Here is a 26,817-nt window from a genome sequence, read left to right on the forward strand (position 1 = left end):
TTTTTTTACTTTTGTAAACTTGTGATGTGACAATAAAGCTGATTCTGATAAACAACCTGTAGATACATGTGTGTGTGTGTGTGTGTGTGTGTGTGTGTGTGTGTGTGTGTGTGTGTGTGTGTGTGTGTGTGTGTGTGTGTGTGTGTGTGTGTGTGTGTGTGTGTGTGTGTGTGTGTGTGTGTGACGTCATACAAAAATCCAATAAGTCATCCAACAGTTTATTCTTCAATATGTTTGTCAGCAGCAACTCCCCCCATTTATGAATTACATACAGACACATATGCAACTTTGCAAACCACAACCAAACAAAAGTCCTCCTTGACTAAGGCAAGATACCACAAACATGCTTAGTATACCAGAAAAGGCACATTTCTTCAATATGTATTAATTCCAGTTCTTATATGGCAAGAAATGATACATTTCAGGACCCTTAAAGGGTCTACACCATGAATTTTAACTTTTTCTTCATTTTTGTGTGTTTTTGGTCTCCCCCAACTCTCTTCTGTTCCAACAAATACCCGACTTCGAGCATGCAGGCTTTCATAGGCTATCTGTGGTTTTCATGTAAATTGGTCTGAAAACAGTCCGTCAGATTTGTTCCCCCACCCTACGTCACGTCTGGGAACAATTCCTCCCGTTTTTCAGTTCTAACCAAAAAAAAAAAATCAAAAAAAAAAAAAAAAAAAAAAAAATCATTTTTATTTTTTTATAATTTTTTTCTTATTTATTTTTTTTACTTTTTCCACACAGAACCAGGACATGACATGCATACAAACTGGCTCAATAGCGCCCCGTGCCAAACAGGACAATGTGGTATTGCAGGTGAAAGTGCTTTATAAGCCAGAGAGAAGTTAGTTGGAATGAGTATATCTGAGGCTTGATTTAGGCTCAAACCTTTTGAAAAACGTTTGAGGGACATACACAATATGATATCAAATATTATTATTATTTTTTAAATTCATGGTGTAGCTCCTTTAACTTAGTGCATTTCAGTAAATCAGGTTTAACTTTGGTTCGAGCGTCATCGTTACTGCTGTGAAATTAAAGTGTCTCGTACAACAATGGCAATACCCAGGCCAGTATATACCATTTATAATATATATATATATATATCATATACCATTGTCTCAGACCATATAGCATTTTCTACCATTGAAAATTGACAATGCTGAGTAACACCTGTTAGGTTGAAACGCGTCCATTGCTCTGTCCGGGGAGGTAAATAAAACTATCTGAAATGGACATTTATTTTGTGCTGGCTGTTTTCTCAGTCTCATGATATTGTTGAGCCATGCACCTTGAGACTTTTGTTTAATCTGGAGTGTTGCGGGCATTCTGCTTTGCAGTGGTTTCTACCACATCCCACATTCTTGGTCTACATTTTCTACAGTGCAAAAGCCCATAACTAACAGTCAAGGCAATATACAGTATTGTTTTTCCTCAAGATTCTCTACATGCAAAGAATAACAAATAGCAGCACATATTGGTAATCTTTTACCAATATGCTACGGTTTATTCAGTTCCCATTGGTTGCCAGGCAGGGCACTGCATTAACTTCTCTCTCCTCTTCTCAACCATACAAAGAGAGAAAGACGGGATAAGTATCAGGCCTGGACTACTATTTCTCAAGTACTGCAGTTCATCAGTGCACCATGATTTTCATTCAGGGTCAGCTACCACAGGATATCTAACAGTGGTTTATTTGTTTAATAAACCACAATCAGACTCGCTGGCACTGCTGCTGCTTTGTCTGCGCCGCTGCCTTCCACCCTCAGACATCCAAGGAGGGGACTTTTCAACAGGGTTGAGGACCTCAGCACCCGTCTCGATGCCCAGGACCTGCCTCTGCACCAGCTTGCAGTAAAGGCCACCACTGGCCATGAGGTGACTGTGTGTCCCTTGCTCCACTACCTGGCCTCGGTCAATCACAATAATGTTGTCAGCCTTCTCCACGGTGCTCAATCGATGGGCAATTACTAGCACTGTGTGTTTTCCAATGATGCTATTAAGAGCCTGTTGAACCTGGGAGTGGAAATGGGGGAGAAAAAAATCAAAACATGTAGTTGTTTATATATTGTGTTTTCAGGAGATCAAATTGTGATTTCAGGAGATAAAGATTACTTTTCTATCATGAAAACCGTGTGTCGCAAGCGGAGCCAGGTTAGAAAACCCATGGAATATGTGGACATTTTTAACTGTTTGGAAGTCACAAAACCTTCAAATGCAAGTTTGTTTACTGGGAAACACAATATTTCTGTACTTAGACCTTCATCAGGTTATCATGTAAAACAAGAGAGTGAGACCAAGGCTGTCTAACCTATGGTGGAACACTCAGGACACGCCACAATAGGCAAACACATGCTTTAAGTATAGATACAGATACAAACATCATGAGAGTAATAGGCCTAATAATCAGGGCAAAATGGCATACACAAATACAACAATTCAACATTGTCTAGTAGGGGCTTCACAAAAATCTGTCCCTGAGGGGGGAAAAAAGGACAGGATCAAAATAAAGAAACACTATGTATTATCAATTAAAGGACTTAAAGGTCTTCACAGGAAAAAAGGTCGGGAATCCAAATGCTGTTTCGTTTCTAGCCAGATACAGCTACATGGCTACGTGGCCCAGAGAAAATATCCACACAACCGTTGATGGGAACATGAAAACATTTAGCTGCTGATGATTGTGAAACATTTCTAAAAGGTAAGACTTTTCATGGAATTAATCCCATTTTTCCCAATGATATCTGTGTATTGATATCTGTGTAAAAGAGCTTGCGATGGAGAATTGACAGAAAGGTCTTCAGTGTGTGCCTGCAAGCCAGATAAACTGCTTAGGCTGTTATAATAATATCAGGATGTATTACTGTCAGGTTGGTACCAGTTTTCTGAGTATGTCATACTGTCTTTTCTACTTCATTTAGCCAACCAGATGAACTGTCTATACAGTATATCCAAACAGAAAAACATATGTTCCAGGCACTCAAAAACAGCAATCAGGAAGATAGGAATAGATATATATAGATATAATTGTTTTAAGCCTTATTGTCAAGTGTTTTCATGATCAAAATAAACATATTTTGACCACACAGCTGGAATTCATTAGCACAGCTGTGTGGTCATCTTAACATGCTTAACATTATGTAGCCACTGGACAATAAAAAGGCTTTTCATTGACATCATTGCAATTGTACCTTTAATTTTTACATGTACCGTAATTAAATCTAGAATTTCTTTGTGGCTGGTTACAAACTGGTAAAAAATAAATTAAATGCTACTAATGTAAATTTGTAGCAATAATTTTTAAACTTTTTATGTATCTAGTAAGATATTATCTTCCACCTTACAGTAACCTACTTAATAATGATTACTTAGCTTAAAATACAATTTCTTTATTTTTATACAGGTATGTATGCCTTTATTTCATCATCTGACAGGCATCATTCTCAGTCTACTTCACACTGAACCTAATTCCACCAGCCGCTCTATAGTTTATTTGTTCACTAGCGAGTACTACTGCCATCTTGTGGACAAACAGTGCAACTGTAGGGACCATAGTCCAATGCAAACCACAAAATAACTTTTAATAAAAAAATAAACTATTGTTGAGATAGAATAAGATATACACAGCAAAATCCTGGGTTCTTAAGTCCATTATGCTGTAGGAAGGATGCACAGCTGTTAAGTAAAGGCTGGAATGAATGAAAGAATGTTAGAAAAGTGTGCCTTGTTACTTTAAAGGTAGAGCATGTGATATGTTGATATATGTATTTTTAGTTAAAACAAAAGGTTATCTGTTAAAAGGGTCAAGCTCTGCTCTATATTGTGATAGTAATCATTACTAATAGAGTGTTTGTTCAGTAACGGGTCAAAATAATCTTTTTGTTTTGCACAACAACAGAACAAGAATTTCTGTTAAGCATTGAACCAGAAAAGAATACTGTATGCATTATGTCTAATGATTCATATGATATGATGTAATATTCAAAGTCCTAAGGGAAAGTTCAGTACAATAAAATACAAGATAATGCAGCAAGTGTGTTGTGTGTTTTCCTCAGTTGCTGATATACGGTAGTTCACTTACAATGTGTTCACTTTCTGCATCAAGGGCACTGGTGGCTTCATCCAGAATGAGAACACGTGGATTACGGATGAGCGCTCGTGCAATGGCTACCCTTTGCTTTTGGCCCCCTGAGAGCTGGGTTCCCTTCTCTCCCACACCTGACAGAAAGGTAGACAGGAATAATGTGTTATGAATTAATTTTCACAAAAATAAAAAAGATATACTATACTAAGATATACACAGCAAAATCCTGGGTTCATTTTTACACCCTCAGAGTTAGATTAACACTTAGGATGTTGTCACTGGTCTACTGCACAATAAAACATAGTTAAATTAAAAAGACATATCTCCATAGCAACACCTAACTCACTTCCACTCACTTCAGTTCGACATGTTTTAAGAGAGGGGAATTCCTGTGAAATAATGGACAGGAGGAAATAACCTGCCTTGATGCATTATATATAGCTCAAAGCTCACTCTCATTTTTCTACTCAATGGTCCATCTGTGTTTTTTAACACTACATGTAAATATCACGTGTTTGATATTTACAATGCAAAATCAGGGAGACTCAAATCCAGTTGGTGACATAGACTAGAGCTTATGTCTGTGAACCCCGCACACAACAGAATGATTTGGGTCTCAAAATCAGGTCGGGAGAGGTGAATCAAACCCAAAATTGGATCAATTATCCTTGTCACGGAGCAGCCCATGCCCTATACACACACACACACACACACACTGTTTGAGGACAATGCACACACACACCTGACTACACGGCTGCTTCCATTTGACTAACATCGCCGGCCGGATTGGAAATGACTGTGTGGAAAGATTTTCCTGTTTATTGAATCTGGGGTAGTTCATTGTAGTGGTGTTAGTCATGGGTGTGGTCACCTCACCTGTTTCTCCTCTGCAGTACTGGCTACTCCTCTGTAGATGGGAGGGTGCCAAGTACTGTTAACACGTAGGGGAGAGCTGCCAGGGCCCTTGTGTAAGGGTGTCGCAGCTTATTAACAGTTTATTTAGTTCTTAGGTTGTTTTCTTTTGCCTTCAAGTGTTATTTTCATTTTCCATATTTTGGAAAGTCTTATTTTCACTGTTTATATGCTGCACTGGAACTGTTGGCGGAAGATATTTAAATAAAACCACCAAACTTGCATCTCTGGACTCTCTGAATTTTTGGAGCCTTGGACAATCAGTCACCTTTACAATCCTCTAACAAACTCTACTAATCAGTGAAGTTTTTAAATTACCTGTCTCGTAACCTTTAGTGAGGTTTGTGATGAAGTCATGAGCATTTGCCTTGGTAGCAGCCTGTACCACAGTGTCCAAGGCAATGTCAGTCAGGCCATAGCTGATGTTCTGTTCAACTGTCCGGGCAAACAGTACAGGCTCCTGACCCACCAAAGCCACCTGCAACAACAGACACAGGGAATGATGGCTAGTGCCAGTATCAACAAGGAAAGTAGTGCAAGTTAACTTCCAAAGGATCACTCCCATTATGTATTCTCTGTTCAGGGTACCTGTTCTATAAACTGAAATAAAAAGAATAGAGACATTCGCGAATTTCAAGCAATATACAGGCAGTTATGCTGCGTTTCCACATACCAGTCCCCGCACCGCCTGCTTGTGCCGTCGTTTCCATATACAAGGACCCGGGCCTAGTGGGCCGAAAAGGGCAAGTACCCTGACAACAGGTACTACACTAGTGTATGTAAACTTGCCACAAGTTCACAGTGCGTGTGCACGTACAGTATGCAAAATAAAATGAAATAAAAGAATTGGGTACTTTTTACCATAACACTTGTACTAACCATGGAGTGGAGGTAATCGTGCTGGTAGATTTGTACAGGCCTTCCATCCAGTAGCACCTGCCCTTGCTGAGGGGGGTAGAAGTTCTCAAGGAGGGCCACACATGAGCTCTTTCCACTGCCTGAGGGCCCCACCAGGGCTGTCACCTCTCCAGGACGCAATGTGAATGATACACCCTGCATCACACCATAAGTTAGTTATAACAATTTTTGTTTGTTGGTTAAAAGTCAGTGTTAGGGTAAATTCACCTTTTAAATTCACAATTTAGAAAATTAGATGTGAGACTAAAGGCTTTATCATTAGGTACAGTAGGTTATGCAGGTAGGTACCGTACTTTATTACCAGGCAGGAAATTGCATTGTTAGTTTTTTACAATACCCAGAAAGTATACAAAATGAAAACTATAGGAAATAAACACTATTACAATTTAAACTTCAATTTCGATTGTGCTTTCAAATTTAGTGAATCATACTGTACATGAACTAACCACATCCTTGCTTTCTTCAGATCATGAACAAAGACTTAAACTTATAGGGGTTTAAATGGCTTTACTTTTGTGGAAGTGCAGTAATTAACCATGGGCTAATTCCAACTATATACCAGCTCAGTGGCCTTGTGGTTAGTGTTCAAGCACCCGGCCAGGTCACACCAAAGACTATAAAAATGGGACCCAGTGCCTCCCTGATTGGCACACATCATCAAGGGTTGAATTGGGGGTAAGTCCCAGCGACATATCTACGCAGTGATATTAGTCTGACCATGCCAGAGCGCAGTGGTAGGCAACAGGCGGCATGTGCCCCGTGGGCCAGAACTGGCCCGCCAGCGATAATATCTGGCCCAACAAATTATTTTGTAATATTGTGTAATTTACAATAGCTGACTGATGGTCCAGGTAGGATATGGAAAGCAATAGCTTTGAATTGAAGAAATCAGGTTTTATTTTATTTATTTTATTTAACCTTTATTTCACCAGAGAAATCACATTGAGACTAGTGTCTCTTTTACAAGTGTGCCCTGGCCAAGAGAAGAGGCAAATAAAATGTTACACAGCTCTGCCAGTAACGACAATACAGGACATAACAAAACAAAGACAAACATGACATCCGTAATACCAAAGACCTACTACCAATAGCACCAATACAGACTATTTAAAATACTAATAACAACAATACATCATAAAACTAATAAACTAATATAAGACTAAGATCACAGCAATTGCTACTTGTCAAAGCAGGAGCAATGGTTGGAGAATGTGCCCATGGCAATCCTCTTAAAAGACACTAGAGGGATCAATGAAGCCAATTTTAATCTGGTCTGTAGATCGTTCCATGACCAAGGCCCAAAAAACGCAAGTTTTTTTTTCCCTGCCTCAGATTTAGTAGTGGGTACGACATAGCGCATCCAGGCATTCGATCTGAGGTTAAGCGAATTTTGGACAAGATTAAATTTTGAACAAATGTACGAGGGGGAATTTCCAAGAATGGCTTTATATATAAAAGTGTACCAATGTAGCAACCTGCGAGATGCTAAGGAGGACCACCCTACTAGGGAATACAGAATACAATGATGTGTCCTATAGGTGGAGCTGGTAATGAACCTCAACGCAGCATGATAAAGGGGATCAAGTCTACCCAATATTGAGGGACAGGCGAATCGATACACAATGTCGCCATAGTCGAGTTGCGACATAAACAGGCCAGTGACCAGCCTTTTCCTTGAAGCAAAAGAAAAACAGGACTTCATTCTATAAAAGAAGCTTACTGTGAATGTATTTATTTAATTTTAGGTATGATGAACTATTTTCATTCTTTGAATGTCATGTTTTCACTGTCAACTTTCCTCTTGAGACTTTTGGATGAAAAACTTATCTCACGTTTAAAAAACAAACCAAAGCTGTGTTTCACATGCCTTAAATGATACATTGTTTCTCTCCGTTCTAAGAGACCTTGAACCATGAAAGAGCTCTTGTTCAAAAAAGAGTACTCCCTGTCTCCAGATAAAATGTTCTTTTGAAACATTTTGATGAACTAAATATCCTCTAAGTGAAACATTCAGGGATGACGCCTGCACAAAAAGGATTACATAAGCATTTCTGTGTGCACCTGTAAGATTTGATTCCACATGCTTTTCTATCAATTGTTATACCACATCTTTATTTAGTATCTTTTATAACAATATAGTTATTATTATTGTATATAAGGTTGTTCCAGGTCCTAAATTAGCCATTGATTGTGTTCTGGCCCACCATCTAATGTCTTTGAAAAAGACTGCCGACCCCTGCTATAGCGTCATGTCCAGGGGGTGTACTTGTAGAGCACAGCTGGGGGATGTACTTGTACATCAAGCCGTCTCATGCTACAGAAACAGGAGATAGGCTCTGGAACCGAGCCATGTGGCTATTTAATTCCATCAATTCAACAAGGCTACTTAATTCCAACAATTCAACTAAAAAAAAGAAAAAGGACTACCTCTCCGGCAACAAACCTTCAATATTTCAGTCTCAGGGCGTGTCGGATAGGCAAATGTCACGTCCTTGAACTCCACCAGGCCTTTACACGTGTCAGGAGCCTCTTGACCATCAAGTGGGTGTTTGGGATTTCTATCCATATATTCAAAAACCTTCTCGGCTGCACCCACTCCCTGCATGAGGCCCGTGTAGACAGATGATATGCTCTGGAAGATATGTCAAGCATCATAGCGGGACAAGAGGATCAGTTTAATTCATAAAACTACTATTCATAACATAATAACTGCTCATCATACAGACCCTAAACTATCCCCTCCACTCTCTCCCTCTGAGCTATTGATCTGCCCCAATAAGAAAGAAAGAAAGAAAGAAAGAAAGACAGACTATAAAAGGGACGTGGACCTATAGCAGAAAGCATACCTCTAGACATTCTCCCATCTCCAGCTCATAGATGACAAAAGCTATCAAGGTCCCGCCACTCATCTGACCAGTCACCACTAGATGGCCACCATAATAGAGTATGGCAATTTGAAGAGCAAGTTCTGAGATCTGTTAAACACAGGCAAATATCATTAATATTCATAATGTTACCTAAATCACATAGACATAATACATTAATTAACCAAATATTATTATAACTATGCTTGTTTTAAAAGTTATGGGTTTTGCCATGACAGAAAACTCTATCATTGGGCATTTTCCAGGCCCTAAGACTCCTCAAAATAGGAGTTCCAGGCACAGAGCCATAGTTGCTTGCAATGTTGGTAATCTAGGATTCAAAGCTTATTCAACTCTTGCAATGACTGTAAGTCACTCTGTTTAAGAGCGTTGTCTAAGTGACAATGTAAAATATACCTACATTACTAGACCACACATAGCAGGCATAGGCCAGGGCTTGCTTCTTGTTGAGATCGAACATAACCATGAGCCTGTCATAGTAGGAATCTGCCTCCTCCTCTTCACTGGCAAAACTCCGTACTGTTCTCATGGCTGAGATAGTCTCCTCAGCCACCTTGTTGGCCTCAGCCAGGGCTGTCTGCACTTCTTTAGTCAGCCTCTGGAAGAAAACATGTTTAGTTTAATTTAGGATCAGTAAATGAGAGAAAATTACACTGACCGGACTTGACTTGGAGAGTTGGTGGTTCCAGAAAGCAAAGATAAACCAGCTATCTCCTAAAACACACTTCCACAAGTTGTATCACTTTTTTGACTTCCCCATTCTTAACTCTGGTCTGAAATGTTGTATCTCTCATTGTCTTTCATTATCTTTTGACCCTGTGCCATGTCAAGTCAAATGTATGTATATAGCACATTTAAAAACAACAGCAGCTGACCCAAAGTGCTTTCCAAACAAATAGCAAGAACAAGTAGACCTTAGTCTATTTACAAAGCAAAGTAAAGGCATATAAAAAAAACACTTTTTGACCATGTGTCATATATCAAGAGTTCTCTCGCACTCATGTATACAAGACAAAGTCCTGTACCTTTACTGCACTTACTGAAAGTGGTTCTGTTTCAGACACCTACCTTGTAGTATTCCCCATAGATCTTGGAGACAATGGCAATGAAAGGAAATCCCATTATGGTGACCAGCGTGAGCCTCCAGGACAAGCCAAACATAAAAATAAAGAAGCCGATTCCCTTCACGATGCTTCTTAGGAAGATGTTGACGTTCTGGGAGATTAGGTCACTCACCTGGGTGGTGTCAGCAGTCAGACGAGACGTGATGTCGCCTGTGGGGGATAGGAGGAGGAAAAAAGTGTTATTATATGGTGGCAAGGCAAGCCGTCTAGAAGAGCATTCTGTGTCACTGTGTGTCTGTCTGTGTCCGCGGCTAATTTCCCAAATCACTGGAACGATTAATGCCAAATCTCCAAGTATTTTTCACACATTGTGAATGGGCATTTTTGGGCAAGACTGATGTTCATCAATATGACATCATCAAAGATCCTCCGGGAAAACTTTATTAGACTCTGTCTTGTTTTTACCCAGTACAGCTGGGAGTATCAAGACAGACAAGCTGAGTGGGAGACAGTGAAAGCAAGACACAGGACGAGGCCTCTTATGGTATCAAGTCGTCTGCCAGTAAAGGGGACATGTCCATCAATGGAAAGTGTTTTTTTCACAGACAGAAATCAGGAAGATACAGTGATGAGAGTTGTATCATAGTTTGATGAACCACTTGATGCCTGGATGGTCACAAACATATAGATGGATGAATACATTAATGTACATATGAACACAAGACAAATGGGTGGATAGATTAAATCAATCGATTTGTGAATTAATGAGGGACAAACAGACAGATAGGGATTAATGCCTACCATCACCATCACCACATTACCTGTATGGTTAGCATCAAAGAACCCAATCTCCTGCTTCATCAGACATCTGAATAAATCGTTCCGGAGTTTCAGATTTAGTCTGGCAAACGTCAAAGAGAAGACTCCTCCACGCACCCCCATTGCAAGAGAACTAATGAGAGGGCAAAATCCTGTTATAAAACATTCATACACAGTCAAAGCTGGAATGTTAATTTAACTCTAAAAGTGTAAAAATGGACCTGGACTAGGACTATTGCCGAATCAGAGATGGATGGTATTTATGAAAGAAAATCCCTATGTACTTACCTAGATAAGGCTAGTACTGACAGTGTGAATAAGGGCTTGATGAAGTACTCCATTTTCTGGTGAACCACTATGCCATCTATTGCCTTGCCTGTGTAATAAGGTATGAAGGCCTCACCTATGATGTGATGAGAGACCATAACATTATAGCAGGATCATACAAATGTTTTGGAAAAAACGTACCATGAGTAGAACACTACAGAGTAAACACATCAGTGTTAATTTAACCCTTAAAGTGTAAAAAAAATAAAAAATACACCCAAATGTACCCTTTTATGCTCTCAGAGTTCAATTAACACTGAGTATTATACTGTGGTTAAAATAAATTGCTGCATTGATTCAGAAATCTACAATTTTAGGTTTTATACAATGAAGGTACTTGATTAATTGCTTTTATAATTGAGATTATTATTACAATTATTTTGATCTGAGGCATTGCAACCATGATGTGCAATACTACAGTAATGACCATATGACTCATTAGTAATGAGTCATACAGTCATAAAGTACACACAAGTTAGTTCAAAACTAACTTCAAAGAATGGCGCTGGTGAACTATTGCATAAGTCAGTCTCATTAAATCCAGTGTAAAGCTGTCTAATGAGTTACCATCTATTGACCCATTCAGTGGTTACATGTGAATGATACTCACAAACAGCAGAGATGAGGAGGAAGAGGAAGGCCACAAACAAGAGGCCTTTATCATGGCTGCAATATGTCAGCAAGCGACCCAACGTGGCTCCTGAGTTAGTCTTCTTCTCCTGTTTCCTCCTCCCACCACCCCCTCCTGTTTCTCCCTCCACCTCTTCTTCAGCATCCTCATGCGTGGTGGTCTCCACCAGGCTCTCTGTGTCACTGCAGCACCCTCTTCCTTCCCCAGTACCACTGCCAATGACGGAGCTATCCTCCTTCCCCAGGAGCCTCCAGGGCAACATCGTGCCCAGGGACGACACACAGGTCCAGGAGAACAGGCCGAGAAGCCATGGCTGGTGGAGCAGATTCTCCTGCTCGGTCAGCATCAGCAGCTTGACCAGAGCATAGGTGATGATGACCAGACAGATGAGGAGGATGACAGTGGACAGGTTGGACACCCTCCGTGGACCATCCTCCGCGTTCCACCCTACCCCGATGACAGCACCCAGGAGCAGGGAGACTCGGACCAACACGGTCCCCCACAGGTCCAGCAACGACTTGAGAATGTTAAAGTTCTGGACATCCTCGGTGAATATGGTGAAATGTGATCCACGTGCATACAGGATTGTGGTAACAATAACATCCACGAGGATGTACAGCAACGCGCAGCTTAAAGCTAACTTGATACCCATTTTAAATAGTATCTTCGTGAGGTAGCTGTTGTGGACTAGATTAATAATAACTTAAATATAGCTTTAATCTACAAGTAACCTACAGTCGCATGTTTACAAGGTCTCGTTGCGCTCCTACCGTTAGACGCTTGAAGTTGCCTCTCAGGTCTGAGGAGCATGTTCATGTGACGTCAGGACCGATCAGCGCATGGATGCCCTCTAAAAATAAACTTGGTAATAGAGTGGATGTCATCGTTTATCCAGTGTGTGAGTTCAGCAGTTCAGGTGCAGTAAATAACACACTGTAATAGTTACAGTAGAGGTAGACGGAAGCGGTGCCGGTGGTCGCTGGTCAGTGGCTCCTCCCACTCAAAGCATGAATTGGGGGTGTGTTCAAAAGATACATCGTTACCTAACAGTAACCAAGTAATCCTCCTCTATTGCATCAGTGTCAGGTTGTGTGCGCCTGCGGTCGGTCGGTGCTATTCATTAAAATAAGCAGTGGTGGAAAAAGTACTCCAATCTTTTACTTAAGTAAAAGTATCAATACTGCAATGTAGAAATACTCAGTTAAAAGTAAAAGTCCGGAATTAAAAATGTTCTTGAGTAAAAGTACAAAATTATTATTATTTTATCAAAATGTACTTAAAGTACCAAAAATAGAAAGTACTCATTGTGCAGCATGTCCCATTTCACAAGTTTTCAAATGTATACAAATCTTTTGAAATTAGCAGATCTACAATCTCACAATGCCTTGCCATGCAACGCATTGTGAGCTTGTAGATCTGCTAATTTCAAATGGGTTTAAGTGGTTAACGTTGTAGTGGAGTAAAAGTACCACATTTTCCTCTGAGATGTGGTGGAGTAGCCCAGTAAAGTAAAAAATACCTCAAAGTTGTACTTAAGTACAGTACTTGAGTAAATGTACTTAGTTACTTTACACCACTGATAATAAGTTAAGATAAAATTCAAATAGCCTACTGCTCACTGAGCTATTGTAATAACCAGAGGTGGACGAAGTACTCGACCACAGTACTTGAGTAAGAGTACAGATACTCCTTGGTCAAATTTACTCCACTATAAGTAAAAATAGCTCAGTCAAAATGTTACTCAAGTAAAAAAGTAATTGCTTTTAAATATACTTAAGTATTCCAAAGTACATGCTTTGAAAAATACTTATAAAGTACAAGTACAAGTAAAAGTAGAAGTACATTTCTTAATTTTGATATCAATGAATTGCTGTAATGTTTTCACAATGAATTTATAGGACCTTGTAACTCTTGTTTCAGAGAAGTACTGTAACTCTCTGAAACCACCTGCACTGCATGCACTGATGTGCTTGCTTGTAGACGTTATACAAAGCCTTCAGAAACACCTATAAAAACATATAAATGACTGAGGAACCAGAACTAAATACTTTTACTCCTATACACCCATACAAGATGTAACAAAGAGGCGAGCAGAGGGGGAGGCCAGAAACACGGCTAGTGTGAGAGCAGATGTATGGCCAATTGCATTTTTGGAGAAAAAAAAACAGCCAACCTAAAGGCCAAACCGCACCAATGCAACTAGTCGCAACAAAACTGTTTTAAGGCCAACCACACCGATGCAACTCCTTGCAACTGCCATTGGGGTTAATGGTAGTTGCATGTTGCAAGGAGTTGCATGGCGAAACATTGTTGTGGATGTGGAGTGGGCTTAAAAGTACTCAGTACTTTATAGCCTTCCTAGAAATATACTCGAGTAAAAGTAAAATATTTGTCTTGGAAATGTACTCAAGTAAGAGTAATATGTATCAAAACAATCTAATACTCAAGTAAAGTACAGATCCTCAGAATCTGTACTCAAGTACAGTACTCAAGTACATTGACTCTGTTCACCACTGGTAATAACGCAATAACCACTATTCATAATGACTTACGCATGCTACAGCAGTAGGCTACATGCTTCCACTCATCAACAAAAGCAGAAGCCAGAACAGGAGGGACACTTCAAATTATTCCTCACTGGTCTCAACAAACCATTTCTGTATGGAGGAGCATGTTTTGTCATTCTGAAACAGGAAATGGCCCACTACAAAATTGGAAGCACAGAATTAGCATTAAGATTCAATGAAAGAAAGAGAGAGTACCAATTAGAAAAACTATTAACTGGAAAAAGTGTCTGTAATGGAAATTCAATTTATATTCTTGGTTAATTATTCATTTACTGTATATTCATTATTCATATTTTTAAGTGTTACTTTTATACTGTATGACTGGATTCTGAATTATTGCAATTATAACTACACATTGTTATGATAATGTCTGAATGGAGTGTCCTAGCAGGGAACGTAAACAAGGAATAGAAGGAGCCATCTGCATTAGTGTTTACTGGGAAAGGAGAACTGCTTAGCCAAAACACTGCATCAGCGTCGTCTGATTACATCAAGTATCCTTGTGGTTAACCTTTCATCCTCCAGGAAGCTTGTATGTAGGTTTTACCAACACTGAGTTCGGTGTCAGACTCCCGTTGCCTTCCGAGGCAACCGTACGGCGGACGGCGGACGCTGTCCATTTTCTTTTAGCACTTTGGCTATTCTCATATCAATTTATTACTCTTTCATATTATCTTTTCATTACTGTATATTATTTTCATCTGTTGTCAAATAAATCTACTAAAGACAGTTAATTGCAATTCTTCATTCTCTCACTGAGGAAATATTTCATTTCCACAACAGTGTCCATTGACTTTTGCTCATGTGTCTAAATAGACAAGCCTGTCAATGCTATTAATGGCCCATCAATACAATAAATGCTTTAAATATTACATAAGAACAGTCAGAAGTTAACTTTAAGCTGTGATACATTTCTAGTAGGGAATAAAAACATTCAAACATTACTAATTAGTATTCAAATCTTATTAAACAAGTGATACAATGCAACCTCTTTATTCAAAAGTATACCAGATGGAGGAAAATGCAGCAATTTTGCACTCCATATCATACTTGTTAAACAATAACTATTATTTTCATCTCCACCAGGAGGTCATGCATTTGCCTGTCTCTCTTTCTACAGCTAATCTCACATACTACTTTTCTGATCCGTGTCATATTCCTTGTGCATGTCGACAGCAGACCAGCTCAGTGGCCTTGTGGTTAGTGTCCACCCTAGAGGTCGGGGTTCAATCCCAAGTTGAGGATCCTCATACCAAAGACTATAAAAATGGTACCGAACGCCTCCCTACTTGGCACACAGCATCAAGGGTTGCAGCAAGCTGCCTCACGTTACAGAAACAAGAGACAGGCTCCTGACCCATGGACCACACGGCTCGGAGACTGTTGGTTACCAAGGTTACTTACTTACTTCATGCCGATAGTAGACAAAATTCTACAAAAATAAAAATATGTTTGTTTTTGTGAATTAATACTTGCAGAGCACTCATCTCTCGAGGCTATGGTATAGACTAATCCACAGAACGGCATTCATAACTGCGGTGTCAAGCGGCTGCCAAGCGACACCGCAGCTATGGCAGCGCAGTGCCAGCGCTCTTGAGGATTCATCTATACACATCCCACGAGGCTATGAACTGGAAGAAGCCAATTTGAATTGGACAAATTGCCTGTCCATCGGGAACTAGCCAATTACAACCCCCCTGTCCCTTCGGTTAAACTAAAGAATGTACCAGTACTAGCCAATCGCAGAAATGCAAATACGCTGTCACAAGCCGAATATTAATACCACCATTCAGATATAGTTGTGTACATCCCATAAACCTACATGCCATTAAGTTTCATGTAAAATCCTAACTTGTCAATGTCATGTCAATGACATTAGAGGGCTTACTTTCTCTCATTAAGGACTCACAAAGCAAATGTGGGGCAGTGACAATCCGACACTTGAAATAATTTGCAGCCTTTGATTTACTGGTGACATACAAACATAATTTTCAAGTAATTAACTATACTTTCACAAGTAATTAACTATCAGATTTTGTGGATTACAAATAAATATGAATGACAAATCTGAGAAAGGTAGACAATGTGTGACAGGGAGGTAGACAGTAGAGATGATGTCCTGCATATCTGGTAATAACGTCCCATGCTAGTATGTAGAAGTTTCACTGCATACATTGCTATTATTATTATTATTATTATTAGAAAAAAATCTTTCTTTTGCAAGGAAAATTAAAAAAAAAGACAAACACTGTAAAGGTTCAACAACTCCAGTCTCAAAGCCAGCCTCTTTTATAAATCATCTACTGTACTTCAAGGACCATACCAGTGTGTTGTTAATGTCTGCTGACAACATAGCTTACATAAACCTCGACCATTCCCCCCAAAATAGGCTTTACTTTTGATATACATTATGTTTTGTCCATACTCTATAAACGTTAATGACTGTATCGATTAAATGTTTGCCAATGTTAGCTTAAACTCACTGTATTGTTTAAAGCCCTTCTCAAGCTAAAATGAGGGTTCCAAAAGTAGCACTTTTTTGCTAGGAGTATAAAAATTAGACTGGCATGGTCCTATAAAAAGAAGAAATGTCAACATGACCAGGTTCCTGCGTATTGTTAACTGAAAGATGGTAACCATTAATAATCAAGCTCTTCCAATACTATGATTTCCATCATTCCGCCTGAATTTCAGGCAGCTCATGAAGACATGTAGTCATGTTCCATCAATGTAATTATAAATAGCTTTCCAACTCCCCTATTATCGAAAGAATCAGCCGTCAATGGACATCAGACACTGGGAGGGGATATTCTAATTCAATATGTTTGTCCTCTGAGCTCCTTGCCTTTGTAGCCAACACTGTCTCCACAGGAAAAGACAAGTACAGACTCTCCTTCAGTTTTTTGGGGGAGGGCGACTCCCCTGATCCAAACATGGGATCTGCAATCTTAAAGGTCATGGAAGGCATGTTCCGTAACCTCCGCTTTGTATTTTTCTTCTCTTGTTTGTAGGCTGCATTCATGTTGGCTAACACCTGTCAGTAGGATACAAAATTGATACAAATTCAGTCTTACCATGTCACACACACAACCCAACAGGCAAATCCATTATGTAACACACTGTAGAAAATAGGATTTACCAGCTGCTTGACCGAGTTCTGTTGCTCCTGCATGGCGGTCATATATTGAGCAGCCTCTTCCTTTTCGGAGTATACACGTACATCCTGCTCCTGGTCATCATAATTAAGGAGGCTAAGTTTTGTCTAGATTGCAGGGGGAGAAAAGAGTGCCGTGAAAGATATATGTCGCCATCAAACAAAATTATGAATAAAACTTCAATTAGCATTTATTTGCTTGTCATATTATTCATTATTTTATATCATCTCTGAAATACTTGATGAATGTTACACTAAAATACTACATAAATAATGCAGCAGTAGTGGCATTACCTCATTGGGTAAATTAGCCTTCCTGTTGAACATCAGGGAATAAGGGGTGAACTTGGTGGTGGGGTTGGTGGACGTTCTGAACAGAAACAACAAGGGCTCCAGGAAATCATCCCACTCTGCCTGTTTTTCTGTCACCATCTGGACTATGGCCTCCTTCAGTAGTACACTGGTACAGTCGTGGAGTGGGTTGAGCTGTGGCTGCTCCAAAGGAGACACTCTCTGCACCAGGCTCCACCTTTCACACAGCAGCTTTGTCACCTGGAACGCACCCACAACAAGGCTTAAGGTACAGCACAACACAAATTGTTGTAAATTATCAGTCTTCTAGAATTGAAAACCAACAGTAGTCAGAGTTCCCAGGAATGTAGCTGAGAAGCACTGTACTAGACTTTATAACACCCGAAGGATCAGACCCTTCCTTTCTTATCCAGGCCTTAGTCATCTCAAAGCTTGAGCACTGTAACTCCCTCCTTATTGGCCTCCTGAGTCCTGACATGATCATTAAGCCCCTACAAATGATCCAGAATGCCACAGCACTCCTGGTCTTCAACCAGCCAAAATGTTCACATCTCCCCCCTTTTCCGCTCCATTCATTGGCTTCCGAGTGCACCCAGTACAAAACACTAATGCGGTCCTACAAGGCAACCAAAGGCATGGCACCCACACCCACCTTCAAGACATGATCCAACCCGCTCACTTAAGATTAGGTAACACAGGAATGCACATCCCAAAGTCTTCTCCCTCCTGGCATCCATCCTAAACAGTGGAATTAACTCCCCTCCAGTCAGAACTGCAAACTCACTCTCAATGTTCCACTGTGAGGTGAGGCTTAAGACTCAGCTCTTCAGACTCTACCTCACCACCGGCCCTAGGACATCAATATCCTTGTATCTTCTTGATGCTATCTTACTAGCTTTCTATGCAGATATATCTTGGATTATTTTATTCTTATTCTCATGTTTTTAGAAATGCTATAAAATCTCACCTCATCACAGAAATCAATATTCTGTGTGCAAACTAGGGTTTTAGGTGCTCCAAACCTGGTTAAAGACAAGAAAAAGGATTCCATTCAGCATAGGGGTCAAAATATCTGTCAGTTGTGTGCATTTTAATTGTATCTGTTCAAGTTCTTGCATGGTATTTAATACATACCTGTATATGGACTTAGAAATGCATCTAGCAACAGAGAGAGCATCTGTCTTTGGAATAGGGATGGCCTCCAGCCATTTACTAAAATAATCGATGATGATTACCACACTGGTATTTTGTTGTTCGGTCTCCAGGAAGGGTCCTGGTGAAGACAAAAACATTAAAGAATTGTACATCCTATATTAAAATGCCATTGAAATTGATCCTCTTATACAGAGAAACTACCAAAAAGTGCAACATCAAAATAAGTTTGAATTCCTTAATCAGCATTACAAGTAATAAGTATCATCATAGTTCATGAACAATACTCCTGTGATGCTAAACGTATCAGGTCAAAGAGAAGTGCCAATGTGTGAAACCAGACAGGAACTAATTAGAGAGAACCTCAATCTAGGAAAGAAATTACAGGGCAGTCATTTATTGTAAACTCTTGAGGCACAAACCTATTATGTCAACCCCAACAATGTCCCAGGGTGCATTCACTTTAATAGGCCGAACAGTCCTTGCCAAGTTTTTAGTCCTCTCTGCGTGTTGACAGGTCTCGCACACTTTAATCTGAAACAAGAATACTGTTCCCGTTATTGTGCACAATGGTTAAAATTTCAACCTGCCAATCCCCCCCCCCCCCCACACACACACACATTCACACACACACACACACACACACACACACACACACACACACACACACACACACACACACACACACACACACACACACACACACACACACACACACACACACACACATGCGCACCAACTGACTGTGTTAGTTATTCAACGCATAGGAAGCCTCACAAACCCAGTCTACCACATCCTTGACGATGCCCAGCCAGTAGTACTTGCTCTGGATCCTGTGAACGGTCTTCTTCTGGCCCAGGTGATGGCCAATGTCATTGAAGTGGCTGTCAAGGAATATCTGCCTCTTCCTCTCAGACTCAATAACCACCTCTCGCTTCTCTTCTTTCTTCGGCCCCACGTAGTACAACCTACCATCTTGGGTGAAAATGTATCATTAAGTATTTATTGGCATAATAGTGTACACTGACTCTACACATTGTGCAAACATACCCTGTTGTGTTAATTATATGTTTGTTGCATCTATCTGCTTGCCTTGCAATATTGACCATATTTGCATGGAAATCTGCACAACATTATTGCTTAAATGCTTTGCTGTCTGCTGCAATGGCTGAATTTCCCCTGAGTGATAATAATTTAATCTTATCCGGAATGGCGTGAGGACGTAGCCGCAAGCAACTCTTAGATCCTATTTTTAATATCTGGAATCTAGAGTTGCAATACCAACCCTTGACAGCCCATACATCCAAACGGAAAAGTCCAATCTGATTGTATTAAACGGTTAAACCCACCAACAGTGCAGCTGTACGGAAAGCTTGGATTATCCTCTTTGTATCTGACAAGTTTTTGTTTAATAAAAATCCACCGTAGATATGTTATGAGATACTTTCTGTCAATAAATTCCTCAGGTGATTATTTGTGTTTATTAAATGTTGGAGTTTGGAAGCGCTCATGGTTTTGTGAAAACAAAACATTTGCAGATAGAAAGAGGATAATCCAAGCTTTCCGTACAACTGCAATCTTGGTGAGTTTAACGTTGTTTAAATACAATCAGACGTTTCTGTTTGGATGTATGGGCTGTCAAGGGTTGGTTTTTGCAACTCTAGATTCCAGATATTAGAAATATTAGAGATGCTTGCGGCTAGTGAGGACGTATACAACACACTTGACACTTCATACGCACCATCAATGACAAACTTCTGAGCATATCTTTTGAGGTTCTTCTTTCTGATAGGATTCATGGTCTGAGGATAGCATCCTTCTGCCACAAACGTATAGATGTCGCCCAGTCTGTTGGAGCTGGACTCCACCACCTCCTCATCTCCCAGTCTACTGGAGCTGGACTCCACCACCTCCTCCTCTGCCACTTGCAACGATTCCGCACTCAACATCTCCACCCTGAACGTGAATCCGATCTTCACAACTAAGCAATCTTATCAACTGCGATGAAAACAAAACATTACTAAACTCGAAGTCATTTGAATATAACAGTAAATCACAAAGATCGAGGGTAAGAGCGAGGATACACGCAACACGGCTGCTGCAGCAAAAGCACGCCTTTTAATGTTGACCCCAGAAAACGCTCCACTTATCTTATAGTTCCGCCGTTATTTCTTGTACAACCAAATAATACCAATAAATATATTGGAAAACATGTGTTACCTGGAAATTCAGCCATGATGGCGATTTATATATCTATTATCCTCCCCGGTAAGACAGAAGAAGAAATAAAACACGAAGGGGATCATTTCCCATCGGACACAAAACATTGTCGGATCATAACAAACCACTTGATTTCCGGTGTTCCGAGCTGCCTTTCTGTTGTTATCAAGCCCCCAGAACCGCTGTTTAACAGTGAAGCTGCCGTTGCCTGGTGGTCAAATCTGGGATAGCAACATTTCCGCATTTAAAACCTAACTGCGCATGCTTCTATCGTCTGAAACGCTAGTGCGCCTGCTCCATTGGCTCCGATATTGGAGCTAATCCAGAAAGTAGAGTCACTTCTGCGTGTTTCAAACGCCACTGTGCAACTTTCATTGAAATGAATTGGTGGGGGTGGGGAAGTCTACCCCCTAGATATATTATAACTCTATGGTTGATATGGAGGACGAGGAGAATAAACCTACATTTTACACTTGTAGTTGTTTTACTACCGAGAATATTTTTCTCGAGGACTACAAGCTCCATGTTCGATTTGTATCTGAGCAACAGTTTAAATTGGATTATGAACTAGTGGGTACCATTCTCAAAGCATTACCTTTTAACTGATATGTATTGCATGATGTGTAGTGTATTTGCATGTACATAATAATACGTCACATATAAAGGTATTTTTTTGCACAACTGAGCAATGGTGTAACTAAATACATGTATTCAAGTACTGTGCTGTATTTTTACTGTCTTCAGTATTTACACTTTTCAATACTTTTACTTCTACCCCTCCACATCTGAGAGGAAAATATTGTAGCCTACTTTTACTCTACTTCTAGCCTTAGATCAATACTCCTGTGTATTTGATCGATGTTTTTGACATTTTTATATAAAATACAAGTCAGACTTGAAAAAATATATCTATGATAGTCTTGATCTAAAGGCTACTCTACAATTAAATTAAAACTTTAGTTACTAGTTAATTACTTTGTAGATTTTGATTATTATTACAAAACACAGTAACCACTTCAGCCCTTTATTTCGGCCATTTGAAAATAGCAGATCTGCAAGCTCGGATGCATTGTAGATAGGCTATTTAAAAAAATATTTTTTAAATACTTCTTCCGTCACTGGAACTGAGTGATATATCTGTAATGTTTGTAAAATCAACTTCTTATTGCAGGTACTTAAAAGGCTTGGATGTTCAATGGACGTGCAATTTGATGATGTCCTCAAAAAGGCAAGTTTTTATAATACGTATCAACAAATCGATTAACCACGTATGTGTCATTTTGTACTTCTTACTAGTGCAAAAATTGCTAAAATAGGCGATCAAGCTCACAACGTGCCACAGTCTATTTTGACAATTTCTGAATTTAGGGGATTAAAAAAAAACTTTTGCCAATAACGACATCACAAAAGCCAAAAATAGGGATTATTAATATATTATTTTATTAAATAATTGATTATTTGTTATAATTGATTAAATTGATTCAATTAACTGTTGCACCCCTACTAGATTTCACAAGAAGTGGACAGGCGGAGGCTCCTTGGTGTGAAGTCTGCTGAGAGAGCTGCAGCTATAAGGAACATTTACCAGCCCCTCCATCCTCACATCTACCAGTTACAGGTAGATTGCAGCCATTGTTAATGCTGCCTGAAATAATAATGTAGCATATCGTCGCTGTCGGGCAGAAACCTTTTCATGAATGAATGTACTATTTCATCATATGACAGTGTCACACAAAAGTAGCAAAAATAGCCTATCCGCCTATCCCGGTGCGAAGCGTTAGGGACGCCAGAATGAGTGTGGTTAAAGCTGTCGGGGTTTTATAAATATTTAACCAATGAAAAGTGTTAACAATAGCATGTGACTAAATAACAACTACATTCAATCCATTGGAATGAAACTGGTAAACGTGTCCTTTTCCTGCTAAGTAAGTTTGGACATACAAGCCAAGGGTCCTGTCCAACAGCGACCATATCCATCCATATGTCCATTCTGCTAGCAGAAAACAACAACATCTAAATAACACCTGTTTCCAGGAGTCCTATCTCTCCCCGGAATTCAAGCAGATTGTTGACTATTGTAGGAGAAGTGAAGCCAGCAGAGATGGACTTCTTAGTCTGTTGCAAGTAGAGGCAGGTGAGTTTAGAAGTAGAAAGAAAGGGAAGGTTTTCCTTTCTTTTTCTTGATTGAAAATATTGTTAAACCTTTATAATCACATTAAGAAAATGCATGCCATGAAGTACATTTATTTTACCTACTGTATTTCTTTAAAGCTCCAAGGGTGTATCGCTTCACTGTTTTCAAGAAAAGCTTCTGTGATGCACTGATAGAGGAGCTGGAGCACTTTGAGCATTCTTCAGCCCCTAAAGGAAGACCCAACACCATGAACAACTATGGGGTATAGTAGTATATTCCTCTGTAATTAGTCTCAGCTCTCTAAATTATCTATCTCAAATGAATATCTAAAGAAAAGCACCTGGGGTGCAAGCCCTGCAACGCCACCATCGCTTGTTGAATGACAGTCCGTTCCGTAGTTATACAACATCATTTTGAACTTGACTTTGAATGCCCTCTTTGAACCAAAAGGATAGTCATCCAAGGTAGTCATCTCTTCAGGGAAGCCTACTGATGATTTCCACCAAGTCTCATGAAAATCCATGTGTCTGTTGTTGAGTTGTTTTGTTCACAGATAGACACACAAAGACAGGGGGAAATAATACATAGAAGAGGTGATCCCCACTTCCCTTTAAAAAAATACACTGACTATCCTGGGCCCATTCACAAATCTACTAAGCTATTTGACTGTAGGTACATTTTCGTCAAATGTTTGCCTATTTTTGCTGAATGTTCATCTTTTATGACTTGCCCAGAATAGGGATGCTAGGGTTCATGTGGTTAATAAAGTGCAGTTAATGTAAGCCTGTAATGTTTTTCTCTTCCTCTCTCGCATCTAGATCCTTCTCAATGAACTTGGGTTTGACCATGGCTTCATCAGCCCTCTGCGTGTGCATTACCTCCGTCCGATCGCGTCCTTGCTCTTCCCAGACTGTGGAGGGGACTCCTTGGACAGCCACAAGGCCTTTGTGGTGAAGTACGACATGCACGAAGACCTGGAGCTCAGCTACCACTACGACAACGCAGAGGTGACGCTCAACGTGTCCCTGGGGAAAGACTTCCGTGATGGCAACCTTTACTTTGGTGATATGAGACAGGTGATCATTTAAATCCATTTTTTGTTTTAAATAAATATGCAGTGTTTCATTAACCCGTTAAAACCAGGAACTCATCTGTGTAGTCACTTAAACCATTATTTTATACTTTGGCTATTCAAAAATATCAGATATACAAGCTCATAGTGCGGCACTCATAGATCTGCTATTTTTAAACAAATCTTGTGCAAATCTTTGAATATATTTTTTTAACATGAACATTTTTAACTCAAATCTTTGCTTCTGAGGGTCCCTGGAACAAAATATTTTGAGATGGCGGTCGGCGGCCAAATACATATCATTCCTTGACATGAAAAAGTTTAAGAACCACTGATATAGCAACAAAGTAGAAGAATTGTAGAATTGTAGAATCGGCCTCAGGTCTTAATGGGTTAACCTACACATTGCACAATTAAACCTTTCTACAGTCCTGTAATATCTCTGTACTACATCAAGACGTTTGCCATTGCCTCCTGCAGGTGCCTCTGCGTGATACTGAGTGCTCGGAGGTTGAACACAGGGTGACAGAGGGGCTCCTCCACAGGGGCCAGCACATGCACGGGGCCCTGCCGATCTCTTCTGGCCAGCGCTGGAACCTCATCATCTGGATGAGGGCCTCGCAGGAACGCAACAAACTCTGCCCGATGTGCAACAAACCACCCATTCTGGTGGAAGGAGGGGGCTTTGCAGACGGTTTCACTAATGACTCGGGGACACCGTCATATGTCTTAACGTGATGTTGACACAGGTGTTTATGAGAGGCACCAACAATGAATGGATATTTGTACTCGTGTTCTAAAAACAAGTCATACTGTGAATGTGTTTACATTGTTTTGAACCCATGAGATTCTAAATATGCACCTTAGGCCACTGAACCACCCAGATTATGCTAGTATTGACAGAGAATGGATGTTTAGGATTTTGCCAAAGATGACTTGTGTACATTTATTTTGATTGCCTTCAGTGACAGTAGCTACTGTATTAGTTTTGTTCACTAATCAAGAAGCACCTGTTGCTTTTGTTAAAGTAATGTCATCCTAATGTGCTTATATCATGTACTGTACCTGCACCAGTGGTATACTGTACTGGTAAATGTACAGTATAATGTCAAAAAAGTGTGTAATTGTTTATGAACACAATTACACACAGTAAATTGTATTTCGTTTTTGTAAAATGCTGAATCTATTTATATAATATGAAGATTGGAAATTAATGCACAGCTGTGATTATTAATATACAGTACAGTAGTTTCTGTTATCATGGTGAAATCAGGAAATTAAACAATTAATACAGTACTCTCAGTAATGGTAGAATAAATAATATTTAAGGATTAACAATAATCATGAAGACAAAATCATGTACACAACCTTTATATTATTCATAATTACAAAATAAACATGGCGATACAAGAATGTCCTCAGTACGTGCTTTTACATGTAAAATGTGAAATATTCTGTAATAATGAGGGCTGGTTTGTGTGTCAGTTTTCATACTGATTATTGAGTTCAACTTGTATAAGCCTACATTCAAACCTCCTTTTCAGCAACATCACAAAATCTTTGGTTGTTTCTTTTTCCCCCAGCTTGCATAGTCTTCATAATTGTTTCCATGTTGAAAAATGTTCATATATTTTCAAATATAAAAATAAATACATTGTGGAAATAGCAGATCTACAAGCTCACAACGAGATCGGCTATTTCCACTATTTCTGTTGAAAGTACTAAGTTATTAAATATGTCAGGTATTTCTTTATATACTTAAGTTATTTGTCATATCTGCCCTGCGGAATGTTTGCTTATGAAGCCTAAAAGCTAAACAAAAAGGTAATTTGTATTCATACGTTCCAATTTTCAATGCCAAAAACACAATTAAATCATTCATCTCAATTATTTCTATGGCAATTAATCGTCAAGTAAAATGTCATGATTGTGATAGCCCTAGTTGAGAGTGCTAGCATGGAGAGCTACTGTATATACTGTAGTTACAAAGCAAGACTAGCATTTTGGAAGACCAGGGACCCACACTACGGTATATTTCTCCCACACGCCATCACAGATTTTGAAGAGACTAACATAAAATGCTTGTATCTTCTTTTTTTACACTAATAATTGACATTTCTGAAATCTGAATCTCATCTCAAATGATTCTGTACCCCCAAAGTTTTTACAATTCTATATTTATGGCCCTGAATCAGAGCCGGAGGTTAGAGGACATACTCTCATTTAGTTTGATTTGTAAATTGCATTAAAATGAGTTCAGAGGTCAGCTGACACTGATTTCAAGTTTGATTCAGATTCAGAACTATTGCAGTTCAGCAACATAATTAAATACATACGTAGTTACAATGTATATATATAATTAAATATATAAAATATATTACTCCTATTCTTCCTCATACATATCCTAGTAATTTCTGCTAAATCATACAAGTTATTGTGTTACTTTTGTACAAGATTTGTAGCAAGAAAATGTGCTTATTTAAACATGAATGTTGCTGGAATTGTGAACTTTTGGAAACACACCATAGCGCTTCAATTTCAAGTATATGTACTATAATTC

The 26,817-nt window shown here is 39.4% G+C and overlaps 3 protein-coding genes across 4 annotated transcripts; 1 reads left to right on the forward strand and 2 right to left on the reverse strand.

The window, feature by feature from the left end:
- Positions 1-244: 244 nt before the first annotated feature.
- Positions 245-12,630, reverse strand: abcb9 (ATP-binding cassette, sub-family B (MDR/TAP), member 9). Its single transcript, XM_084055701.1, has 11 exons — positions 11,626-12,630; positions 10,977-11,091; positions 10,691-10,821; positions 9,874-10,079; positions 9,206-9,403; positions 8,767-8,895; positions 8,364-8,552; positions 5,882-6,055; positions 5,321-5,480; positions 4,088-4,224; positions 245-2,022 (listed from the first exon to the last, which is right to left on the reverse strand). Exons 1-11 carry the CDS (start codon positions 12,296-12,298, stop codon positions 1,699-1,701), a joined length of 2,436 nt encoding a protein of 811 aa, XP_083911827.1. The 5' UTR covers positions 12,299-12,630; the 3' UTR covers positions 245-1,698.
- A 2,566-nt stretch (positions 12,631-15,196) lies between these two features.
- Positions 15,197-20,888, reverse strand: LOC311044257 (gypsy retrotransposon integrase-like protein 1). Its single transcript, XM_084055708.1, has 8 exons — positions 20,573-20,888; positions 19,613-19,806; positions 19,254-19,365; positions 18,814-18,952; positions 18,647-18,701; positions 17,662-17,919; positions 17,353-17,475; positions 15,197-17,247 (listed from the first exon to the last, which is right to left on the reverse strand). Exons 1-8 carry the CDS (start codon positions 20,778-20,780, stop codon positions 16,993-16,995), a joined length of 1,344 nt encoding a protein of 447 aa, XP_083911834.1. The 5' UTR covers positions 20,781-20,888; the 3' UTR covers positions 15,197-16,992.
- On the forward strand, positions 20,813-26,268 carry ogfod2 (2-oxoglutarate and iron-dependent oxygenase domain containing 2; the record flags this gene model as incomplete). Of its 2 annotated transcripts, none has more annotated exons than XM_084055711.1 (7): positions 20,813-20,899; positions 22,223-22,279; positions 22,559-22,669; positions 23,086-23,185; positions 23,323-23,447; positions 24,004-24,261; positions 24,738-26,268. In XM_084055711.1, the coding sequence occupies 6 exons, from the start codon at positions 22,247-22,249 to the stop codon at positions 24,993-24,995; spliced, it is 885 nt and encodes a 294-aa protein (XP_083911837.1). In that variant the 3' UTR covers positions 24,996-26,268. The 2 variants fall into 2 exon arrangements, with proteins under 2 accessions (XP_083911837.1, XP_083911836.1); XM_084055710.1 differs by lacking the exon at positions 20,813-20,899 and adding an exon at positions 21,490-21,621.
- Positions 26,269-26,817: the final 549 nt, after the last annotated feature.

This window comes from Gymnoscopelus microlampas, assembly GCF_963454915.1.
Source record: "Gymnoscopelus microlampas genome assembly, chromosome: 4".
Classification (NCBI taxonomy): domain Eukaryota; kingdom Metazoa; phylum Chordata; class Actinopteri; order Myctophiformes; family Myctophidae; genus Gymnoscopelus; species Gymnoscopelus microlampas.